Genomic DNA, 23,228 nt, shown 5'->3' with positions numbered 1-23,228 from the left:
GCTTGAGCAGGCCAGAAGAGTGTCAGATCTTCTGGAGCTGGAGTTGTGAACCACAGGATGTGGGTGCTGGAAAATAAACTTGGGGCCTCTGCAAGAGTATCCAGTGCTTTCTTAACTGTGAGCCATCTCTCCAGCCTTATTTAGTAGTTTTGACACCTTGACACAGAGAGGTTCTTTCTGATCATATGGTTTGAGGTTCTGAATGTCTTTTTCATTCTTTTCACAGATACGGGACATATCCCCCCCCCCCCCCCCAAATCATTTCTTTGAAGAGATTCTGTGCCTTAAGTCTAGTGTGCTTATATGGCTGTTACGTGTACATGAGAGCCCAGGAGGGCATCAGGTATCCCCTTCATTACTTCAAAATAGGGTCTCTCACTGACTCGGAAGCTCGAGCCTTGTGAGCTCTCAGAATCCACTTTTCTCTGCCTCTTCCCACAAAAGTAACCAGCCTACAGGCACCTGTGGCTATGACTGTCTTTAATGAGAATGCTAGAGATCTGAACTAAGGTTCTTATGCATAAGGGAACCATCTCCCCAGCCCATGCCTTGCTTTCACCTCAGCTCCTTCTAGCTACAGCTTGGGTATTTTGATCACATCCTTCTGGTTTTCTAAGTTATGGCTAGGCTCACATCTGTTAGAATGCAGTATTCCCTTGAACTTGTCCTCCATCTGCTAAATGTTTTTTAATGCTATTTTGTAGTTCCTTCCCACAGACCTAATAGTCTTGAGTCAAGCAAAACCACAAGTTACTATGTGAGGCATGTCCATCGTTGTGTAGCTACTGGAGAAGACCCATCGGGATGGACTTCTGAATGGGATAGTCTTCAATCTAAATAGTCTCTTGGTGCTGTATTTACCCCACTGTATTTACCAGACAGATTCTAATTGCCAACATTTTTGTTCCAAACTAAATTTCCTTGTTCAATTTGTCTCTTGTGTAGCTTAGTTCACATTGCTGTTTTGTTTTCCTGTTTTTCATCTTGCTGACTTTCTCAATTTGATATGGCTTTTGTCTCCAGGTATTGGATTCATTTCCTTAATCATATTCTTGCTTGTAATATCTTTGGGTCAATGACTATTTTTGCTAGTAACCTTTTGAGATCTTTATCTGGTGTTTTACCTATTTGTCTTTGAACTCTGTAGCTGAGGAGTTAGTCTTTTGCTGGAATGGTGATTTATGCCTTGCTTTTTCATGCTTACTCTTTTTTTTTTTTAACTCTATTTTTATGTGTATGTGTGTGTGTGTGTGTGTGTGTGTGTGTGTGTGTGTGTATTATGGTGGGTGTTTGGTCAGAGAGCAACTTTGTAGAGTGGTTATCTTCCTTCCACTGTGGGTTCCAGGGATTCAACTTGTGTGATGTCATAGTTAGCTTCATTTCTCAACTGGATATACCTGGGAAGAGGGAAATTCAATTGCTGAGTTGCTATCAGATTGGCTGGTGAGGCATTTTCTTTATTGCTTATGTAGGAAGGCCTAGGCTACTCTGAGCAGTGCCATCCCTAGGCAGGTGGACCTGGGCTGTAAGAAGGCTTCATCATGGCCTCTGCTTCAGTAACTGCATTGACTCCCCTCAGTGGTAGATTGGGACCTGGGAGTTTTAAGATGAAATAAACTCTTGACAAGTTGATTTTGGTTAGTGCTTTGTAGAAATATAGAAACAAGAACACGCCAGGTGGCGGCAGCGGCGGCGCACGCCTTTATTCCCAGCACTTGGGAGGCAGAGGCAGGCGGATCTCTGTGAGTTCGAGGCCAGTCTGGTCTACAAAGCGAGTTCCAGGAAAGGCGCAAAGCTACACAGAGAAACCCTGTCTTGAAAAACCAAAAACCAAAACAAACAAACAAACAAACAAACAACACCCCAAAAACAAACAAACAAAAAAACCCCAAGAAGACCAGAGAAGTGTTTTTATCTGCTGGGCCACTTCACTGGTCCTACTGTGCTTTTGTATTGTGATTTATGTATTTGCTAGTTTGGATATAATTTCTGGTTTTAACTAAGGCTCTTTCAAGTGATAGCTTGCTCTTGAAGGTTTAATCTCCAGTACCATTCATTGAGAAAACTAGTGTAAGGCAACAATAGTAAACCATGTAAGATACAGAAACACACTTAAAATTAAGTAAAATCAACTAACACATAACCAGTGACTAAAAAGGTACTAAAGTACTGATTTGGGGTGTTCTTCAGTAAGCTGTGAATATCTGTTGCTCTCATTGGTTGATAAATAAAGCTGCTTTGGTCTATGGCAAGGCAGGATAGAGCCAGACGGGATATCCAAGCAGATACAGAAGAAGGGCGGAGTCTGGGAGATGCCACCTAGCTACCCAAGGAACAACATGCCAATAGACTGGTAATGCCACATCCATGTGGCAATACTTAGATCAATAGAAATGGGTTAATTTAAATGCAAGAGCTAGCTAGTAATAAGCCTGAGCCACTGGCCAAACATTTATAATTAATATTAAGCCTCTGAGTGGTTATTTGGGAACTGGTGAGCGGGAGAGAAATTTCCGATTACAGTGTACTATGTACTATAAAGTTAAAAAATTAATCAGGTTAAAAATGAAAATAATAAATGAATGAGATAAAGGGACAGGGCCAGAGGAAAATAGAGGGGAAACATGGTAGAGAAACAAATAAATAAGGAATGGAGAAGAATGCTACTGAGGAGACAAAGGCAAAACTTAAAAAAAAAAAAAACACCTAAAATATTTTCTAGTAAGAAAATTCATAGCCAGGCAGCGGTGGCGCAGGCAGATCTCTGTGAGTTCGAGGCTAGCCTTGTCTACAGAGCGAGATCCAAGACAGAAAACAAAACCACACAGAGAAAACCTGTTTTGAAAACAAAAACAAAAAAGAAAATTCATAAATGTAAAAGAACGCTAAAGAATAGTTTTTTTTAAAAAAAATAAAGATAGTAAAGATAAAAGAATACCCAATAATGAAAAACATGCATAAATAAAACTAGATAAATAGTATGGAAAATAAAGGAGACAAATAGTTTTAGGGAAATACATTAACATAAAAATATGGCACTGGAGAGATGGCTCAGTGGTCATTAGCACTTACTACTTTTGTAGAAGATGTGGGTTTGATTTCTAGCACCCACATGTAGTCTACATCTGTTTCTAACTCCAGTTCTAGCGGACTTGATGCCCTCTTCTAGCCTCAATAACACCAAGAAGATACTCACCAGAGGACAGATATACACATAAAAATATTCATCCACATAAAACTAAAATAAACAAAACAACCCAATAAAGTAAATATACTTCTAAAAGTATTAAAAAGAAAACCCAAACCAAACAACTAGGGACATGTAAAGGAAAAATATTAAATGTTGAAATCTTTGAATTTTTCCTGGGTCTTTGAATTTCCTATGATTTGTATTACAGCTAAGCTGGTTTCTACTGATGGCTGATGAATGCTGGCAAAGGCTTCAGTTCTGGACCTTCTCTTTACATACAGGGGATCTGCTGGCCACAATGAACTCTTACAGTCTGGTCTGGACAGGTTCTCTCCTACCCTCCCCAGTTCACACCCCCTTGGAGTGGGTAATGCTGTGGCTGGGAGTTGGTTCTCACACTGTCAGTGGGGGAAGGCATTACATCACTGAGATCTGTACAGGAAGAACTGTTTGCACACTTTCAAAATCTGCTCAGTGTTCATTCCTTGCTGGGAGGATGCAGCTCTGATGTCAATCAAGTCTTCCACTGTGGCTTTGCAATTGAAACTTAATAGTACTGGACCTCATGGAAGGCAGCTGGCTCTAGAGGCTGGTCTACTGCAATCTTCAGGCCCAATGTCTTAGGGTTACTATTGTTTCTATGAAACACCATGACCAAAAGCAAGTTGTGGAGAAAAGGCTTTATTTGACGTATACTTCCATATACTTCCCATTATTGAAGGAAGTCAGAACAGGAACTCAAGTAGGGCAGGAACCTGGATGTAGGAGCTGATGCAGAGGCTATGGAGGATTGCTATTTACTGGCTTGCTTAGCATGCTTTGTTATAGAACCCAGAACCACCTGGTCAGGGATAGCCCCAACCACAATAGGTTGGGCCCTCCCACAACAACCACTAATACCCTATAGGCCTGTCTATAGCCCGATCTTATTAAGGCCATCGAGGCTCCTTCCTCTCCAGTGACTCTGGCTTTTGTCAAGTTGACATAAAACTAGTCAGCCCACCCAGGGTTACCAAGCTCCTTATCATTTATTTATTGTTTGATGAGGTCTGCTTCCAGGCACTGGTGGTGCTACCTCTCCCTGCTCTTTTAGATGTCAGGCATTCTTGCTTTACATATCTCTCTCAGGGTTGTCTCTCACCTTGAGATGGTGGGAGGTTGGATCCTGATATGCTAGCTGGATTTGTCCCATGTTCTCAGGCCCCAGTTTGCTCAGTTTTACACAATAGGTTTCCTCTCAAGATGGCATCTAAGTAAAGCTCTCTGGGCTAGGAAATCTTATTTTATTTTTCTTTCTTTTGGTGAAAGATTTACTTTAAATGAAATTATTTAAAGTATCTCTGCATGTAAGTGCATGTGCCCACAGAGATAAGAAGGTGGCATCGGCTCTCCAGGAGGTGGAGTTACAGGTGGTTGAGCCTCCTGACTTGGGTGCTAGAAAGTGAACTTAGGTCTCTGCAGGAATAATATTCACTCTTAATCACTGAGTCATCTTTCCAGTCAACTAGGAAACCCCTCTTAATGTTAAGCTATTCTGCAGCTGCAATTGTATCTAACCATGCTTTCTTAATTTTGGTTCATTGTTCTCATGCTTTTCCACAATTTCTAGCTGCCCCACACTCCTGCTGTGCATTTCTGAAGAGCTTCCTCTATTTCTGTCTCTGGATACAGTCTATTTTCCTCAACCTGATATTTCTGCTTCAGTGAGTCCCATGGATGCACACTGTAGACTGCAATCTTAATTGGACGTCTTAACAAAATTTCAAGAATATAAACTTCTGTATTAAATTATTTCATACTGATTTTACAATGACTATGTAAAAAGATGAGGGCTGGAAAGTTAAGGGCCCACCCATTTTAGGGGCTCACAATCACTTATAACTTGTATTCCAGGAGATATGACACCTTCTTTTGGCTCCTGGGGGAACCTGTACAAGTGGCATACATTCACAAATTTGACCTCATGCATGCACTCATACACAAAAGCCTTTAAAAAGAAATTCTAGTTAAAGCAAAGATATGAAAACAAAATTTGAGATAAATAAGCCTAAAAGCAAGTTCAACTTTATTGAAGCACTCTGGCTGTATTTATCAAGACTGAATTGTACACAAGACCTATGGTCTAACTGCTAGAAACTTACCAACTGAAATACTTGTTCAAAAGCAAATATTGTAAAGAAAGACTGTACATAATAGTCGGTAATAGTAAAACCATGAAAACTGCGTGAGTGCCTCTCGCTAGGGAAGTAGTTTATATACACAGACGGTGGAATACAAGACAGCCATGTAAAACACGAGGTAGATTGACATGTATGGACTGAAATGGAATGGCCTTCAAGATAAACTGATAAGCCAGGTGTGGAGGCAGGAGGGTCAGGAGCTCAAAGTCATCCTCAGCTATACAACAAGTTTGAGGCTTGTCTGGGTCACACAAGGGATCTGTAAAAACAAACCACACCAAAATAGAAAAATAAAAACATTGATTGATTAAATAAAAGCATCTTGGGCTGGAGAGATGCCTCAGTATCGAAGATCAAAAAAGTCATGTGAATTTCTTAGTACCCACACTGGGCAGCACACAACCACCTGTAACTCCAGCTCCAAGAGATCCAATACCCTTCCCTGGACTCTGGGAACCTGCATACACATGGGCATGGGGGTGAGTGTGCACACACATTCACACTTCTCTCACACTCTAAAAAAGGCATCTATTTAATAAAATATACATTAAGTATCCAAAAAGGGAAGGCACTGAATGAACAGTGTATCAAAGGAAAAGTGTATCTGTATACACTAGTATACTGCAATTCAATCTTTTCTTCAGAAGAATTAACATGGGGACCAGCAGGATGGTTCAGTAGGTAAAGGCTCTTGCCATATATTTAGCCTGATGACCAGAACCTGATTCCCAGGAACCCACACAGTAGAAGCAGAGAACAGATCTCTGCAAGTTGTCCTCTGACCTCTACGCATGCACACAAAATACAAATGTAATAAAAAAGTAAAATACAAAACATTGTTAACTGTGATTATCTTTAGACAGTTGAGTAAAAAATAGGTAAGGTAGTGGAAATTATCTTTAGACAGCTGAATAAAAATTAGGTAAGGTGGTGGGGAGAGTTTTACTTTTCTTGTTATAGCATTAAATTAGTAGCATTATTTCACTAAGGGTTAAACGTGTAGGCAGAACTGCCTTGTTTTTCTTTGCAGATAAAAAAAGCAATTATTTACACACACACAAAGATGTTAAACTAAAACATAAAAAATAGGAACATACATATATACACAGATGCACTTAATTTAAGCACAGGGTCATGCCTAGACTAATTTTTTGAGGCAAGGTCTCATGTAACTCAGGCTGGCCTTGAATTTAGGTAGCACAGGATAGCCTTGAACATCTGAGGTGCTGGGATTATAATAGGTACCTGCCACCACCTGACCTTGATGCTTACTGTTTTAAAGTACAGAACACAGTTCAGTTAATATTACCCGAAGATCTCAAACCACGTCATTAGCATTCATTAAAACTCACAAAGGTTTCCATATCACATATGCACACAATGTCAAGGAGCCTAGAAGACCTTCCCAAGTGTCTCGCGTTCAAATGCCACTCTCACTCTTCATGATCTTGCTGTCCTCACACTTCTGCTTCAGAGGCTGGTCTTCTGATCAGGTCACCAAAATATGCAGTGATTGTCTTTAATTTGTTGTTAAGAAAGTTCTGTTCTATTTCTACTTGCCCTCCAGGCCCAGCCAAGGATGCCACCTGCCAAGAACACAAAAGTCATGCACACTTGCAGGATTTTTTCTTGAGGCATGGTCTCATTAAAAGGCTCTGGCTAGCCTACTTGCTCTGTAGACCAGACTCAAACTCAGATATCCTGCCTGTCTCCTGATATTAAAGGTATTCACTACCATGCTCAGCACAAACATGATTTTCAAAACAGTTTTTATTCCCCCAATCTAAACTATCAGTAAGAGAAAGACTGGCTTTTTACATAAGTCCTTCCTATAAAGGAGTATCTCATTCACTACTGCTTGCCAGATCATACACTAATGCAGTATCTGGTACAGACACACTTGTTTAGACCACATTGACATGACTCAGATCGCTATGCTATTCTGTTCTAAAGGTGCCATCTCTCCAGTGCCATAAACTAAGGATTCAGACAAAGAGAAAATGGACAAACCCTGCACATGTCATGTCTATTTTAGCATAGACATTTAAGAACCCACTTTCCTGAGAAATTCAATTTTAATTTTTTTCTCCGTAGGTGGAGGCCAGAGGCCAACTTGTCCAACTTGTATGGGTCAGCTCTCTCCTACCATGTAGGGCCCAGGGATTGAACTTAGGTCATTAGGCTTGGTGGCAGGTACCTTTATATGTTGAGCACTATCATCTACTCCTAAGAACCCTTTTCTTGCTCATCTTATCATGTTCATGCTATTCTCTCAATTGCTCAACAATGTTTACTGGCTTTTGAGTAGAGCCTGCACTTTTCTAATTATCTCTTTTGTGGATCTTTATCTCTGATTACCTCCTCTGTCCATAGTTTTTTTTGTGTTATTTTTTTTAAACATATTTAAGTGTGTGTCTGTATTACTGATTTTGAGGTCTACTAGAACACAGCTACTGACTCAAGTAGATGAAAGCATGCCCTCTTCCAGAGTTAATATCAAGGATGTCAATCAAACAACTGGACAATAGAAATTAGCTGCTATGGAGCCTTGTGCTCTGAGAACACTTGCACTGGTCTTTGTAACATTTCAAACGAGCAAATTAAGAAATTAAGAACTCTAAGTTTCTTTCTTTTTTTCTTTTTTTTTAGAAAGGGTTCTCTGTGTAACAGTCCTGGCTGGCCTGGAATTTGCTTTGTAGACCAGGCTAGTCTTGAACTCACTGAGATCTGTCTGCCTCTGCCTCCCAAGTGCTGGGATTAAAGGCGTGTGCGACCATTGCCTGGCTCTTTAAAAAAACAAAACAAAACAAAAAAAAAAAAACCTGGCTGTCCTGGAACTCACTCTGTTGACCAGGCTGGCCTCGAACTCAAAGATCCACCCGCCTCTGCCTCCTGAGTGCTGGAATTAAAGGCATCAGTTTTTATACAGATAAGGTTTCCATCTAGCACCCCCTTCTCCATCATTTAAAGAGATTTATTAACTGAGAAATCTCTACCTTCTAACTAACATACAATCTTATTCATCAATCAGGATATAAGATTGGTAAAATTGAGGAAATGGGGAATGCAGAGGACAGGCCCAGCCAGTTAGAACAGGAGTCATGTGTTAGAGAAAGAAGCTCAAGTTCTGGGGGCAGGCAAACTACGCTCTGTTAACTGCCACTGGCAAAACTCAAGTTGTCTATCTTGTAAAGAAAGGTTCTCAGTCTCATCTGGATTCACAAGCTGACAGAACCTGATCTCACACCACAGATACATGGTGGAAGGTGAGAATGCCTGTGCATTACTGGTGAGCATAATTTAAAATTATTATTTCACTTCCCTGTTGGAAGACAACGCAGATACAAAAACAGATATAGAAACAGACTATTCTATGAGATACATCACTCTCCACACCCACCTCTGGTCCTACAGACAGAATTTGGGGCTCTACATATGATAGGCAAACACTCTACCACTGAGCTGTAGCTCCAGATCTGTATGGAATGTTCTTAAACATTGTCTCGAAAAAACCCAATCCCAAACTCAAACCAAACTAACCATCTACCCAAACAAACAAAAAAGCCAAGGAGGATTGAGTTGTACTAGAGGAGGGCCAGGAGTTGCCTGGTAGGTGATTACAGTTTTATCTTATTTTATTTTTATGTGTATGGGTGTTTTGTCTGAATGTCTATGTACCACATATGTGCAGTGCCTTCAGAGGCCAGAACAGGGTATCAGATCCTCTGGGACTAGAGTTACAGATAGTTGTGAGCATGTGGGTGCTGGGAATCAATCCCCAGTCCCCTAAAGAGCAGCAAGCGCTCTTAGTTGCTAAGCCATCTCTCCAGCCCCCAACTTTACTTTAACTTGTGTTAAAGTCTAGGGGTGCTGTCTAGGGTCACCTTGTTATTATATGAACCAGCATGAACATGATCCAAGTGCTTAAACTGAAAAGTGTAAATGCTCTGACATGTTTTGTGTAGTTCTGAAAGCAAACAAGGACAAGGAGCTACTATGCCACATGGGCTGGGAGGCCTGCTCACATTGTTCTCATGCCTGGTGAGAAACAGAAAGTCCATGCACGAGGATTTCACATAAAAGTGGAACCTGAAACTGCAGCATGCAGCTACCCTAGATGACTAAGATGTTCTGAGGTCTCCATCTCTACTACATAGGCTTACTCTTTAAAAGATTTTTCCATGTTTGCAAAGTATGGTGAATCTAAAGCTAGTGCTGCCTGAAATTCTAGACTGTTAAGGGAAAGAAAGGAAGGAAAGAGTATGGAATAGGAACCAAGCAGCAAGACACATTTCAAACTGTGGTCTCTTTAAATAAACCCAAGCCTTTGGGTTTCAGAAGCAATTTCAGAGAGATTCTTTATCTCCAGAGAGCCTCTTACAAAAAGATGTTTTTAATGAGCCAGTTCTGGTTTTACAATGAGAGTATGGATAGCAAGGGATACATGTTCTAGAACAACTCCAAAAGAAAAAGGGAATGAGAGGTCAAGGAAATGGGAAACCCAGAAAAATATTTCACTGGCTACAAACCAATGGGTATCATCCCCTACATGTACACAAGACAGGTTCTATTCACATTGACTCCACACTCAGTTTAGCAGAATGAGTAGAATGTAGCATAACCTCTCTGAACTGGAAATTAAATGTCTAGCACAGATACATTTATAGGAAAAATGCAGCCAGAATTTCAAACAGACTTACAATCAACTCCTTATACTCTTCCAACCTTGCATAACTATTTCCTTTCATTTTAAAAACCTCACACATGGACACATTTTTTTTGTTTGTTTAAAAAAATGTAGAATTCCCCCTGAAGCTCATTTCATACCAAGCAGTTTCCTTTATCATTTTCTAGTGTCAATACTCCCTCTAGAGGCAGAAAACACAAAGAAACTACCAAGTCTAATACTGTGTGCTGTGGATGTTGTCTACAGGTGCACTCTCAGACACATAAGATGTGAGTGTAGGGGAAAATGTGAAGGCCAGAGGTTTACACCAGGTGTCTGCCTTTCCTTGGCTACTTTTCATCTATTTTTCTTTACCACATGAACTATCTCCTTAATTCCTACAAGTCTAATTCTGACAGGTTTTGAGGACAAAAGCAAAAGTAAAAAGCAAGCTAATTTTTCTTTGTGTTAAAAGAAATTTAATCACCCAAACTTTCATAATAAAAAGTGGCTTTCCAGCTTGGCATGGTGGCACACACCTTTAATCCGAGCACTTGGATAGCATAAGTAGGAGGATCTGAGTTCGAGGCCAGCCCGTGTTGCGGTCCGGAGGTTTCCTAGATAGATCTGAGCTTGCTTTACACAGCAGGGCTGCATTAGGGGATGTCTTGACCACGTGCAAGGTCACCAGGTGTCTGAGATGGTCAGCACTTGGCTGTGCTGGGGGGAGGTCTTTTGCTTCACCCCTTGCATTTCTTTAAAAGCCCTTTATTAGAGACAGAATGAGCTGGTGGGTTTTAACCCAGGCCCTCTCGAGGCTTTCCTGTGTTTTATAATTGTCTCTATATATTGCTATCTACATATTCCTTATTTCTCCCTGATCAAGAGAACACTGGGGGGGGGGGGGCGCTGGTCTCAAATGGCACCAGGAACAGGGATTTGGGGAGAAATCCCCATGCCAAGTAGTTGGACTGGTTCAGTTCTGTAGTGAAAGTGAAGGCAGGGTTTTTTATTCTCAGGAGGAAGAATGGGGGGGCTGAAATACACCTTACTTAGGCTGCAGCTTAAATATATCTCCCTATCAAGGTTTCTTTTTCTCTCTTAAAATTCCACCTGTAAAATAAGGAAGAGTGTAGTAATACAGTGTAGGAAAAACTTAGAAAAGTAGAATGTAGGAATACAGCTTAAAGTAAAACTTAGAATAAAATAAGCAGCAAGACAGAGGAACCATGTCCTTAATTTTCTAACTATGGGGCTATGAACACAAACTGGGATAAATCAGAGGAAGAAACAGGGAAAAAAGGATTCCTGTGGGAGGCTTTTGGTCCTAAGCAGCAGAGAAAAAATTTCCCCTGAAATTCAGGTGAAATAAAACTTTCACTCTACTGATGCTACCACTGTATGGAAACATCGTACTATCAGAATTAGTTTCTTCTTGGCTATGAAGCCAAAGTTTAGAGAACAGAAGTTTTGGGAAAACTTGGTCTTTCTCTCTCAAAAACTGAAAGCTTTATTGGGAAAAACTTAGCAATCTCTCTCAGTAAGGACATAATTAGATTCAGCTGGAGATATCAGTATGGGAGAATCACCTGTAATGGCTTTAGAAGCAACATCTATGTCGATTCCTTTGAACAGTAGCAGTTTTGGTGAACAAATAACCATGTCAGAATTATTGGGCTTTAATAAAAATCTATCAAAAACATCAGCATTGTTAAAAGAATTCATGGCAAATACAGCTTTAAAAAAATTAAGACGGGGAAAAATTGTCTGAGAGCTTGGTGATGAGTGTGGAACAGAGGAATGTCAGCTCCAATGACACTCCCCTAGAGGAATTGGAGTGAAAAGCAGCTAAGTCAATTTTCCTGACATTAAGGTTCGATCTTGCAGTCTAAGGATAGTAGAATAAGGAGACCTCCAGACTGCTGATGAGTTTGGGATGAAGTTTCAGCAATGTTTCGGGTACACAGGGGAACCTGCTGAAAGCTGCAGGTCTGGAACCCCACTCTAAGTTAAGACAATCATGGGAAATTGACTGTTGTAGAATTGCTACATGAGCAGTTCACAGAAGGCCCTTAGGTTTCTTCTCATTCTCTTTTCTTCCTTTTGGGGTTTGATAACTAACAGTTTACTCTTATTTCTACTTTCTAAATGAAGTCCAAAGAAAATTACTCTGTATTGTTGGAAGATAATGTAACATCTCTTCTAAATGTTAAGAAATCTTTTCTAAATCTCTTCCAGGTGTTAAGAAATCTTTTAGGTGTTTGCTAAGTTAGATATTTGCTAATGGTAGCCCTATACAGAGTTTGCTTAATATTTCATATGAATATAAGTTTGTAAAATAGATCTATAGTTTCTTTATGAATATAAAAAGTATATTTGCTAAGGCAGTCCTATAGTTTCCTTAAGAATATAAGCTTGTGAGAAGTATAAATAAGTATATGTTGAATGTGAGTTTGAAAAGTGTAAATATTGAATGAGTCTAAATGCTTAATGTAAGCTAGCAAAAAAAAAAAAAGTGTAAATATGTATAGAGATGTTTATACCAGAATTATTTTGAGGTTAATGAAGCAGAGTTTGGTAAAAAGCTAAGGGAATCTTTAAGTTGGATGTAGTTTATTGGATGCAGTCAAGAATTTAAGTTAAGAAAGAGCTTGGCACAGCTCAAATTGTTATAGACATCTTTAGACCCGTTCCAAAAAAGATATGCCATCTCTATCATCCTCTACTCCTGTAGAGGATGTGGTGTGGCAGCTATGGAGATTGCTGTGGTGGTTGTAAGCTCAATAGGAACCTGGGTCAGAGCTAAGTTTAGTACTCCCTCCTACCAGAGGCTGAGAGTCAATGACAGGCAACTTTCTCTTGATAGCTTCCAGTCTAAAACAGAGTATGCTTGTTGGAAAGCACATCTCATGACAGGTAATGGAAGAAATAATCATGGAGAATGACCTAAGACAGACCTCAGTTTATCTGATGGGGCCTAAGGGGCTCTTTAAAAAACTAAAAGGGAATTGTTGGAGTCCACAAAGGTTTCCTAGTTAGATCTGAGCTTGCTTTACACAGCAGGGCTGCATTAGAGGATGGCTTAACCACATGCATGGTCACAGGTGTTTGGGATGTCTGCACTTGGCTGTGCTGGGGGAGAGGTCTTTTGTTTCACCCCTTGGCATTCCTTTAAAATCCCTTTGGTAGAGACAGTCAGGGCCTGATGGATTAGGATCCAGGACCTCCCGAGGCTATCCTGTGTTTTCTGTCTGTCTCTCTCTAGCTATATTTCTATCTAATATTTCATGTTGTTCCTGCTCAAGAGTACCTTGGGGAAAAGTGGGGGTAGGATGGCCCCCCCACAAGCCTGTTCTATACAGCAAGTTCCAGGATAGTTAGGGCTGTTACACAGAAAAAAACCTGTCTCAAAAAAACTGAGGGAAAAAAAAAGTGGCTTTCCTATTGCTACTCAAACACTCAAATGAGTTTGTCTATAAGTACTATTAAGGACCATGGCTTAGCTTGTGAAGATCATGTAGCTGCTTAGGAGATAGTTTTGGAGCATTGTGGCAGCCTAAGTCTAGAAAGCAGTTACGTAAGGTTCGACATGAAGGTTGACCTAAGAAACTCACGAACCCAAAGAATAGGAGTACCTTGAGAGGCTTAATGTTTGGCCAAAAAGATAAAAAATGGATGACAGAAGGCAAGACAGAAATTCATTTCCCTCTAACTCAGTATAAGCACTCAGCTTTTTATTTACCCTTTTTAAAACCCAGAGAACATCAACTGTGGAGCACATTATAATTACTTGGAGAGCTAAAAACAATTTATGTTTGGGCCTCATCCCAGAAAATAGAGAATCTTTCTTAGTGGATCAGGGTTATTAGTGGTTGGAGAAATCCAGTCAGCTCAAGCTACGAGACTCTTCGAGAAGACACAGAAACCCATACATTGGTTGAGGGTGATATAGACTGAGGTGATCTAGATGGAAAAAGTAAAGTCTAAAACACTAAAACTATACTGAAGGTCAACATGAGAAACAGGCACTCTGGCAACAGAACAAGAGATGGTGAGAAGGTGAATCTTTGTGAGTTTGAGGCCAGCCTGGTCTACAGAGCTAGTTCTAAGACAGCCAAAGCTACACAGAGAAACCCTGTCTTGGAAATCAAAAAACACAAAAACAAAACCCCCCAAAAAAAGGAGATTGCAAGGACAGTTAAAATTGCTTCTGGTCAAGTTAAAGGCGGTCATTTTCTTCTTTCCCTTCCTACTCAGAGACTTTTCTGTCTTAGCTGAAGTGCTGGCATTATGAGCCACTACACCTTAGTAAGGTCTTATCTCTTTAGCTTGATCACTGTTTTCCAAACTATATAAAAAAGCTCCTGTTCTCAAGGTGGGTTCAGTAAGGTGGGCCTTGGAGAGGTGCCATGCAAGCATCTGTAACATGCATCATCCATCATCCTATCAACTCATCTGCATCTCTGGGCTCCTCAGGAGCTGTGGTGGTAGAGGACAAGCCAGGGACTTCTTATAAGCAGGTTCTCTGGCAAGGAAATGACCTTGTTGCTGGTAGCAATGGCCATACCACAGGTGTAGCAGATGGCAACTGAAGCTCAGGTGTCAGACTACTAGGAGGTAATCTCTGATGGATCAATCTCATTTTAAGGCAAGGCCATGAAACTACAGATTGCAGAATGTATTTTGCTTCTTCTGTTGTGTCCCTGCATGTTTGCTGCTACTATGTCTATGGTGTGGGGAGTCTCCCACTGCCTGTATTGTAATGTGTTCATCTCATGAATATAGTCCATCTACTGGGCACACTTATATCTGTGGATTGTCAGGAAAATGATTTCTTAAGCTGTAAAATTTTGATGAATAGAACTAATACTAGGACTTTTATAAGTAGGCCTATTGTTCCACGAGGACTGTGAGATACTTAGGACCTGTTTTATATCATAGCTCAGGCTCACACTGGAAAATAGTTGTAGCCCCACAGCTCTAAGACAATTGTATACCATTAGCTGATTTAACGCTTCAAAGTAACTTTAGATTAAGATCAGGTGCCTTGCTAATGGTTTTTTAGATAAACATTCCCTATTTTAGTTCTATTTGGCTAGGTCATAAATACAAAAAGCCCAATTATTGCTAGTAGGCAAATGATTAAGTTGTTCCACCCATTCCTGACCTCGATTTGTGAAAATATATTCTGACTAGTGAAGGCTACGGAAAATAACTTGATTCTGTAGCCCCTAATGAGGGCTGCAGATGTTTTTAGATAATTAGAAGTCACATACAGGACAGAAAAATGTATTTCAAGATTTAAAATGCTTTTAATGTCACTGTGTCTTGAAAAGTACAAGTGGGCTTATATTAGGAGATTTAAGGTACACCTGAGTTCTAACCAAAGCATTTACAATAGAAAGTCTGAGAAAGTTGGGCATTTCTGTTAATTTAAAATGTTCATTACACTCAGAAATATAGAATGCAATACATAATTTCCTTATTTTTTCTTAGACTCTTCAGTAGTTGAGTTTTATAACAATAATTGGCTCTTTCTTTGAAGTTGCAGCTGTGAGATTACAGCCCATCAATTAGGAAGCTAAGATTTATTGCATGTGAATTGTCAGGATGACTCTGTTTCTTATTAAATGAAATGCAACCTTCAAATGTAACTTTTATATTGCCTGAAGGATTTCTGTTGGGTACATTTAGCTGTGTAGAACAAAGAGAGATTCAACATGAGAGGATAAAGAAAGTAACCTTCAAAATGCACGTTAATTTTTTCCCTCTTCCCTACTAAAAGTCCCTCAGATAGAAAAAAGTCTTAGCTTCGAGATGCCGTGGATTCTTTGCAAGCCCTGTATGCAGCCTTGGAGCTGGTTCCCTAAGAGTGCAATACCCGGAATCCTTTTCTGCCTGTTCTTTCTAACAGGTAAGCAGAGGCACACAGAATTTTCTGAGCAATGGCTTACCTGATCAACATCAGCATTTCTTGGAAGAAAATAAACAATATTATTAGTGATCTTCTGGGAAAGCCTGAAAATTTCAAAGGTGAAGAACAGTTAAGGAAAAAAAAAAGGATAATTTCTGAGCAGAAAGAGATGCTCATTATTTGGCACAAATCAAGTGCATTTTGTTAAGTAACAAAAAGGCACAGACTTAAATCCAGAGAATGAGACAAGATTTTAGAATCCAGCAACAACAGCACCCTGATAGGTTAGAAGATTTGGCTGCTTTAGTATAAGGCAGTGTGAGTCGAAGACCACTACCAGCAGACTCGAGGATTTGAAGAAACTTTCAATTTGTACTACCAATTCCAAAGAGTAAATATATCTCTTTATCCTCAAGGAAGAAGGTTGAGCACAGACCCAGACTGTGGGCAGTTCAGCGGTGCAGTTTTTGCATCATGAATCAGCTGCATGTCAATCCATCTTCATAAAACCCTAGCAAACACCACTGTTGTCTCCCTTCCTCAGGAGCTATGGCTGGGCTCCTTTTTTACAATGGCAAATTAAATAGTAAGAGGGAACTATATCGGCCGGGCGGTAGTGGCGCACGCCTTTAATCCCAGCACTTGGGAGGCAGAGCCAGGCGGATCTCTGTGAGTTCGAGGCCAGCTTGGGCTACCAAGTGAGTTCCAGGAAAGGCGCAAAGCTACACAGAGAAATCCTGTCTCGAAAAACCAAAAAAAAAAAAAAAAAAAAAAAAAAAAGAGGGAACTATATCTATAGATCAACCAAGTCTTTATTTACATTGAGTGTTTCAAAAGTTTTAATTACAGAAGTTACTCTGTGTACCTGAAGACATTTCTTTCACTTTTACATGGGTTCTGGGACTCAAACTTGGGTTGCCACATTTGTGTGGCAAGTGCCTTTACCAGTTGAGCCGTCTAGTTGGCTCCGCACGAACTGTTTTCTGTGTAAAATACAATGAAATCATCAAATGTGATTAGCTAATACCTATCCTCTACACAGATTTGACACCCACCCACCCACCCTCTCTTTCCTCTCTAAAAGCATTTATATAGATTACTATATATATATATATATATATATACTTCCAAAGGATATCCATCAGGAAACATCATTGTCCTAATGTCGAAGGTCTCTGCAGTAGCATAATCTGGTCCCCCCCAAGGCGGGCTTAGGAATACAACATCAGCCTTCACACAGGGAGCCAAGAGTAGGAAATCTCCACAGATAAACTCTATCTTATCTGCTACCCCATAAACTTCAGCATTATTACGAGCAAGATCAATCTTAACTGGGTCAATATCAATGGCAATCACTAAAAATCAAAAAAGAAAAAGCAAGTTGACATTGAGAGTTCATCAATCCAGTAATCTGGTTTTCTGAATAAAACACACACACACACACACACACACACACACACACACACACACACACACACACACAAGATGTAAGAGACATGTAGCTACACATAAAAATTTTAGTTCAAATATATTTAAATTAGAAAGACTCACATAGAGAACAGGTTTCCATGTTGTCTTGCCCAGCTATCATCCAAAGCAAGTGGCAGTAGTAGCCATAAAATATGGAGGACTTGGGGTGGGTGGGTGTTGAGGGCTACATACAGTTGGAGCAATAAATGCTTACAAATGCTACTTCTTGCATGTAAACCCCAATGCTGGTTTTCAGAAAAGACCAATTTCCTTAAAAACGAGCCAATGTTTCTAGTCCCACAGGCTGTCAGGGCAGAGGCTAGGTCATCACAGCCCTAGGAAGACCCAGTATTGACTACTTGCTTCCCTTTCTTCTTAGGGTCTGATAATTTGTAAGGGTGAGTGATAAAGTGACACCAAGAGGTTATGGAGCAGTGATTCTCATGTACATATCTGATATGCTTGATCTCTGGTGTGATATCCTTATGAAAGAGTTGTACAAACCCCAAAGGAGTCAGTAGCTGAGAACCGCTGCTATAGAGGGAGCTGACAATGAGGACATGGCACTAGCCTTCCTTTATGACCCACATTGTACAATTTGTTGTTTTTTTTTAATCAAATGTGTGTTAAGCTACATAACTTGGCAACAAACCTCAATTAAGAAATCAATCTACAATATGCATGTTTTTCATGATATTTAAAGAAAATTTCCAGACTTGCTCTATCATAGTGCAGATATTTTAACCACTGTCTTATGACAAAATACTAAAAAGGAATGAGTTTGATAACTTTTGAGGAAAAATATTTTCATGCAACACACACACACGAGGCTTATATAAAAAATTCTGAAATTCTGAAATATTGCATTAGTGGAAGACAAGAAGATAATTATTATCTGGTAAATATGAAAACTGCTTCTATCTGGGTTACTGGGAGACCACATGAAGTCAGCAAATGCCATACATGCCTCTAGAACACTAGAGTAACAGAATCAAGGTCACAGCGCATCAGTTCTGGTCTTAAAGTCAATGGGCAAATTTACCTTAGCATTTTCTGACTTCTAATACTCTGCTTCCAGAGTAATATTTTGCTTTCCTAATCAACTTTAAAAAGTTCATATAAATTAATAAGATTCTGCTGAAATCCACTAAAATGGAAGCCACAACCTATTGGTGAATATAACATGAAGATAATGTGGGAAAAGTATCTTTGGAGTACGTACGATTTGGCTGCCTTTCATTTCCAAAGCACTGGGATAACAGCAGAGCCATACATCCGGTGCACTATGGGTAGGGCTCTACCAGGATACATCTTCAGTTCCAGGTAGTTAAAGGAAGCGGCTGGGAGAGGGGGTCTTTCTGTAGCTCATTCCAATCTCTAACCTGCAACCCTCCTTCCTGTCTCCCAAGTGCTCATATGCATCACCATATACCATGAGAACATTCCATTAATTTTTAAGAGCATTTATCTACTTATTTATTTATGTGTGTGGTGGCAAAAGCCCTTGCCCACTGAGTTACCTCACTGCCAAACAGTCCACTTTTTAAAGCCTTTGTTTCCTGACAAACAGCACACTACACATCTGACAGTAATTAGTAGACAATACAGTAGTGGAGATTTTGTCCTTCCTGGCTCCATGGTCAAACAATCAGGAGGATGACATACTATTTAAAGAATGTTTGGAGCTTTGGGATTTTACAGTTGAAAAGTATCACAAGACTAAGTGATAAATTCAAATGTGTCCTTCAAAGTTGAATGTCAAAAATCATAAAGAGAAAGCTTGGTCCCCATCCATTGATTCTGAAGAACCATTACTTATAGACTGCTAGAATCTTGGCTCCAGAGATTCCTAAGTAAGTCCACAAAATCCTGTGCAATTATTTATCTTTTTTATGTCTTAATTTATCTGTGAAATCAAGATAGCAAAAAACATAATTTATGACTGTTGACTAAATACACACATATTAAGTGCTTACTAAACATTATGTAAGATGAATAATAAAGACATAAGCTATTGCTTTAATCAATATCTGGTATGAAATTATCAATTATATGTTAAATCTCATCAAAGAAATGAACAAAAGTAAAAATATTTACTGTACAAATTGGAAATCAAACAGTTCTCTGCCACGGATGACTAATTTACCTCTTTTCCCTGTTAAGGCAAACTGAATGGTATTTCCTCCAACTCCACAGAAAGCATCTACTACAATGTCACATTTGAAGGACTGACTGACACGGCCAGCAATATGCTCAGCAATCTTCTCAGGAGTAACTGAAAACCAGCCCTCTGTAAAGGAGAATATTTGTGTAAAATGTTCAATTCCAAGAATCCAAGCATGAAGAAGAAAACATTGCTCAAGTTTAAAAACCTTTTACCACTCTTGTAAGGGATCTGTTAGCTTCATGTCTACACTGGGTGGGTCACAACAACCCCTAGCTTCAGTTCTGTGGATCTGAGTCCTCTTCCCTCTCCACACAGATATTCACAAAAATACTTAGTTACCTAGCTTTTAGAGAAAGGTCCTACAAAGTTGCTAATTCCTGACTAATTGGTAAGACATCCATATTTTTCCAGAATATATATTACAACTTTTCTGTTTGAGGCACTACCTACTGCTTATCAGCTATGGGAAACAGCAAGTTCTAATTGGTGAGTTTCTCAATGATTTTATTCACAATGGAGAGGTAATGATGGATTCCTACTGACATTTTGGGAACATTTACATGTTTTCAAAATATTATTATTTTATGAGTACTTTGCCTTCATGTATGTCTGTGCATGGTGTGTATGACAATACATGTTTTTAAGTGTCAGAAAAAGCAAAGAATGGCAGCCAATGACCAGGAGGCTGCATTAGCATAGCAGGAATAGCAGAATCCTTGCCATCTTCAGAAATGAAGCCATACTTAGCTGGAGGAAAGAAAATACATGCTTTTCCTTTCTACCTGCTTTTCTCAGAAAGAGATTTAAGGTTTTCCTGTTCCCACTACTTCAAAACTTTAAATGGCTCTTCATTACTTAAAGAATTCTGAACTCCTTTAAACAGTTTATATGTCTTTTTCCCCTAATAAAATTCCTATATACTTTCTCTACCACACACTATTTTACAAATTATATAGGGGCATAGAATCACCTATATTCCATAATAGACCTCTTGATTTTGATTGTTAACAAAGAGAGATATTCAGTTAGTTTCAATATGAAAATGAGTATCAGTCTGTGAGACTAAGTTAAGTCTCTTAAGATCAAAGAAGGAAAATTCAATGAAGAATTAAAGTTTTCAGCACTAATTAAATTATAACTTTCTGTATTAGGTATATCTTCATCAGATATTCTTTTTAATAATTTATATACTTTTGCTACTTTGCATAAGATGCTACAAATATGGATTAAACCTGAAAATAAAACACAGATAGATGTATATATGTAATTGAGTGATACTACAAACAGAACTGACCGTCATTCCTTGAAAGATGTTAAAGTTGTGCTGGAGGAGTGCCTCAGTGGTAGAGTACCTGCTTGGCTCAGGTGAAGCCCTGAGCATGAGAGTCTGAGGATCTACAAGTTAAAGGAAGCTAAGGAAACATGAAAACTAAATGCACAACATGTTCCTTTATGACAACAAATGGGTTATAAAGATAACTTACTATCTTTGTTTTATTTTCTTGTGGTACTACGGGCTGAACCCAGGGCCTTGATTATTATTATAGAAAAACATCCTTGTTCTTAGAAAATGCATACTAAATATTGGGGAGTGGCATGATATATGCAACTGGATCAGAAAAAGACAACATACACAGAATGAAAATTATAAATGTTGGAAATAGCTGAATTTAGGTAAAAAGGATATTAACATTTTGTTTAACAACTTTTTTATAATTTTAAGTGGCTTCCAAATAAAGCTAAAAACACACATATATTTTATTTACCTTTGTCCAACTTGATCCCATCATCAAAGCGAGAGAAGAGCCTGTACCTCTGGGCCCAGTACTTTGCCAGCTCTGGGACAGAGGCTATTTCAGGTGGCAGACCATTTATTTTTTTGTTCTTGTTTTTTTTCTTCTTTTTCTTCTTCAATTCAACTAAAATAAGATGCAGACAATATAGATCTGACCTTGAGAATGGAACAAAGCCACATCAAGCAAGAAGCGCAGCCACATCAAATTATCACAATTTTGGACTGTACTAGACATCTATGCCGTGACACATCCAGAGATGCACGAGAGCAAGACACATCACCACCAGCACTTCAGGTCATAGCCGGTTGTTATTTATTGGCTTGAGAACTGGGCTTTCTCAGCTCTAATTCCTTATCCCTGCAAAGGAACTAATGGATGAATGCACAGTATTTTACTAACTTCACTTATAGCACTGATGGGAGATGAAGGCTAAACATCTGAGATTCTCCCAAAACCAGAACCCTGAAACACATCTGGTCCCCACCATGTTATATATAGGATACTCAGCCCAAATACAAAAGCAGTAACACAGATCTAAAAATTATCCACAGCCACAATACTGCTTTAGCTGGTGAATTACAGAAAACGTAGACTCTTTACTTCTTTTGTTGTTGTTGTCCCAGGGACTTGAACTCAGAACCTTGCTTTAGGCAAACACTAACTGAGCTACATTCCTAATAATTTTTTTTTTTTAAATTTTTATTTTGAGACCAGGTCTGGGAAATTTAATTTGTCTAGGCTAGTGTTGAACTTCTGGCCCTCCTGCTTCAGACTCCTGAACAGCTGAGGTTGTAGGTGTGTGCTGACAAGCTCAGCCCTTTTCACTTTAAGACAAAATCTTTCCAAGGCCCATTAAGTTCTAGCCCTGGCTATATAAATTCTAGAGAACACAAGGTCTCTCAGAAGTATGGTCAGGTTCCAGTCGAAAATTATGTAGAAAGACAATTACTAGCTGATTATTAGGCTTCAGTCCGTAGAAGATCAGAAGCAGCAATGTTTGAAGATGGAAAGTACTGCACAGAATGAAAACAAGAGTACAGCAGTCAATGTTTTTAAGAATCTGGCCATCAGATCACTGCAAGTAACTGAAGTGTTGGAGGACATTATTGCTTTTCACTCACCACAGCAGGATACTTGAGAGATTAAGAACAAAAACATCAGCTGTTATAACACTGGTAAAGAAAAACCATAAAATGCCTGAAGCCTAAAGTTTAAAATGGTAGGAGACAGGTGACAGGAGATTTAGGGACATGTGTGCCCATACAAAGGAAAGGAATCAACTAAGTGTGCTGGCTAGTTTCATGTCAACTTGACACAAGCTGCAGTCATCTCAAGAGTACCTCAACTGAGAAACTACCTGCATAGGATGGGGCTGTGGGTTAAGTCTGTAGATAATTTTCTTAATTATTGATTGATGGGGAAGGACACAGCCCATGATGGGTTCTGCCACCCCTGGGCTGATGGTTCTGAATGCTATAAGAAAGCAGGCTGAGCAAGCCAGTAAGCAGTACTCCTTCATGGTCTCTAAATCAGTTCTTGCCTCCAGGTTTCTGCCTTGTTGTAGAATATTGTTTTAAGGTATATTACTTTTGTTTATGTTGCATTTGTTTAACTCTGTGAAGGTGTGTTACTGTGCCTGTCTAAACCACCTGATGGTCTCATAAAGAGCTGAATGACCAATAGTGAGGAGAAAGAAATAAGCAGGGCTGGCAGAGAGGATAAACAGAAGGAGAAATCTGGGAGGAAAAGAAGAAGGAGCTAGAGGAGGATGATGATGCAAGGGCCAGCCACCTATCTTTACAACCAGCAATGGAATAAGAAAGATAGATATACATGTGGTGGTAT

At 39.4% G+C, this 23,228-nt stretch overlaps 1 protein-coding gene and 1 non-coding gene across 2 annotated transcripts in view; both read right to left on the bottom strand.

Annotated features, from left to right (window-relative positions):
• Window positions 1–691: 691 nt before the first annotated feature.
• On the bottom strand, window positions 692–816 carry LOC131905430 (small nucleolar RNA SNORA18). Its single transcript, XR_009377942.1, has one exon. It is a non-coding gene; the product is annotated as a small nucleolar RNA SNORA18 (small nucleolar RNA).
• A 3,039-nt stretch (window positions 817–3,855) lies between these two features.
• Window positions 3,856–23,228, bottom strand: part of Tgs1 (trimethylguanosine synthase 1) — a 43,395-nt gene continuing 24,022 nt past the window's right edge. The window contains exons 9-13 of the mRNA XM_059253820.1: window positions 21,354–21,506; window positions 19,567–19,710; window positions 17,089–17,305; window positions 15,991–16,069; window positions 3,856–6,956 (exon numbers count right to left, since the gene is read on the bottom strand). Of these exons, the coding sequence (XP_059109803.1) occupies window positions 6,828–6,956; window positions 15,991–16,069; window positions 17,089–17,305; window positions 19,567–19,710; window positions 21,354–21,506 (722 nt within the window). The 3' untranslated portion in view covers window positions 3,856–6,827. The remainder of the gene's footprint in view (window positions 6,957–15,990; window positions 16,070–17,088; window positions 17,306–19,566; window positions 19,711–21,353; window positions 21,507–23,228) is intronic.

Source organism: Peromyscus eremicus, chromosome 2, assembly GCF_949786415.1.
Source record: "Peromyscus eremicus chromosome 2, PerEre_H2_v1, whole genome shotgun sequence".
In the NCBI taxonomy this organism is placed as follows: domain Eukaryota; kingdom Metazoa; phylum Chordata; class Mammalia; order Rodentia; family Cricetidae; genus Peromyscus; species Peromyscus eremicus.
The sequence above is the reverse complement of the archived record's forward strand: the minus strand, read 5'-3'. Positions and strand labels throughout refer to the sequence as shown.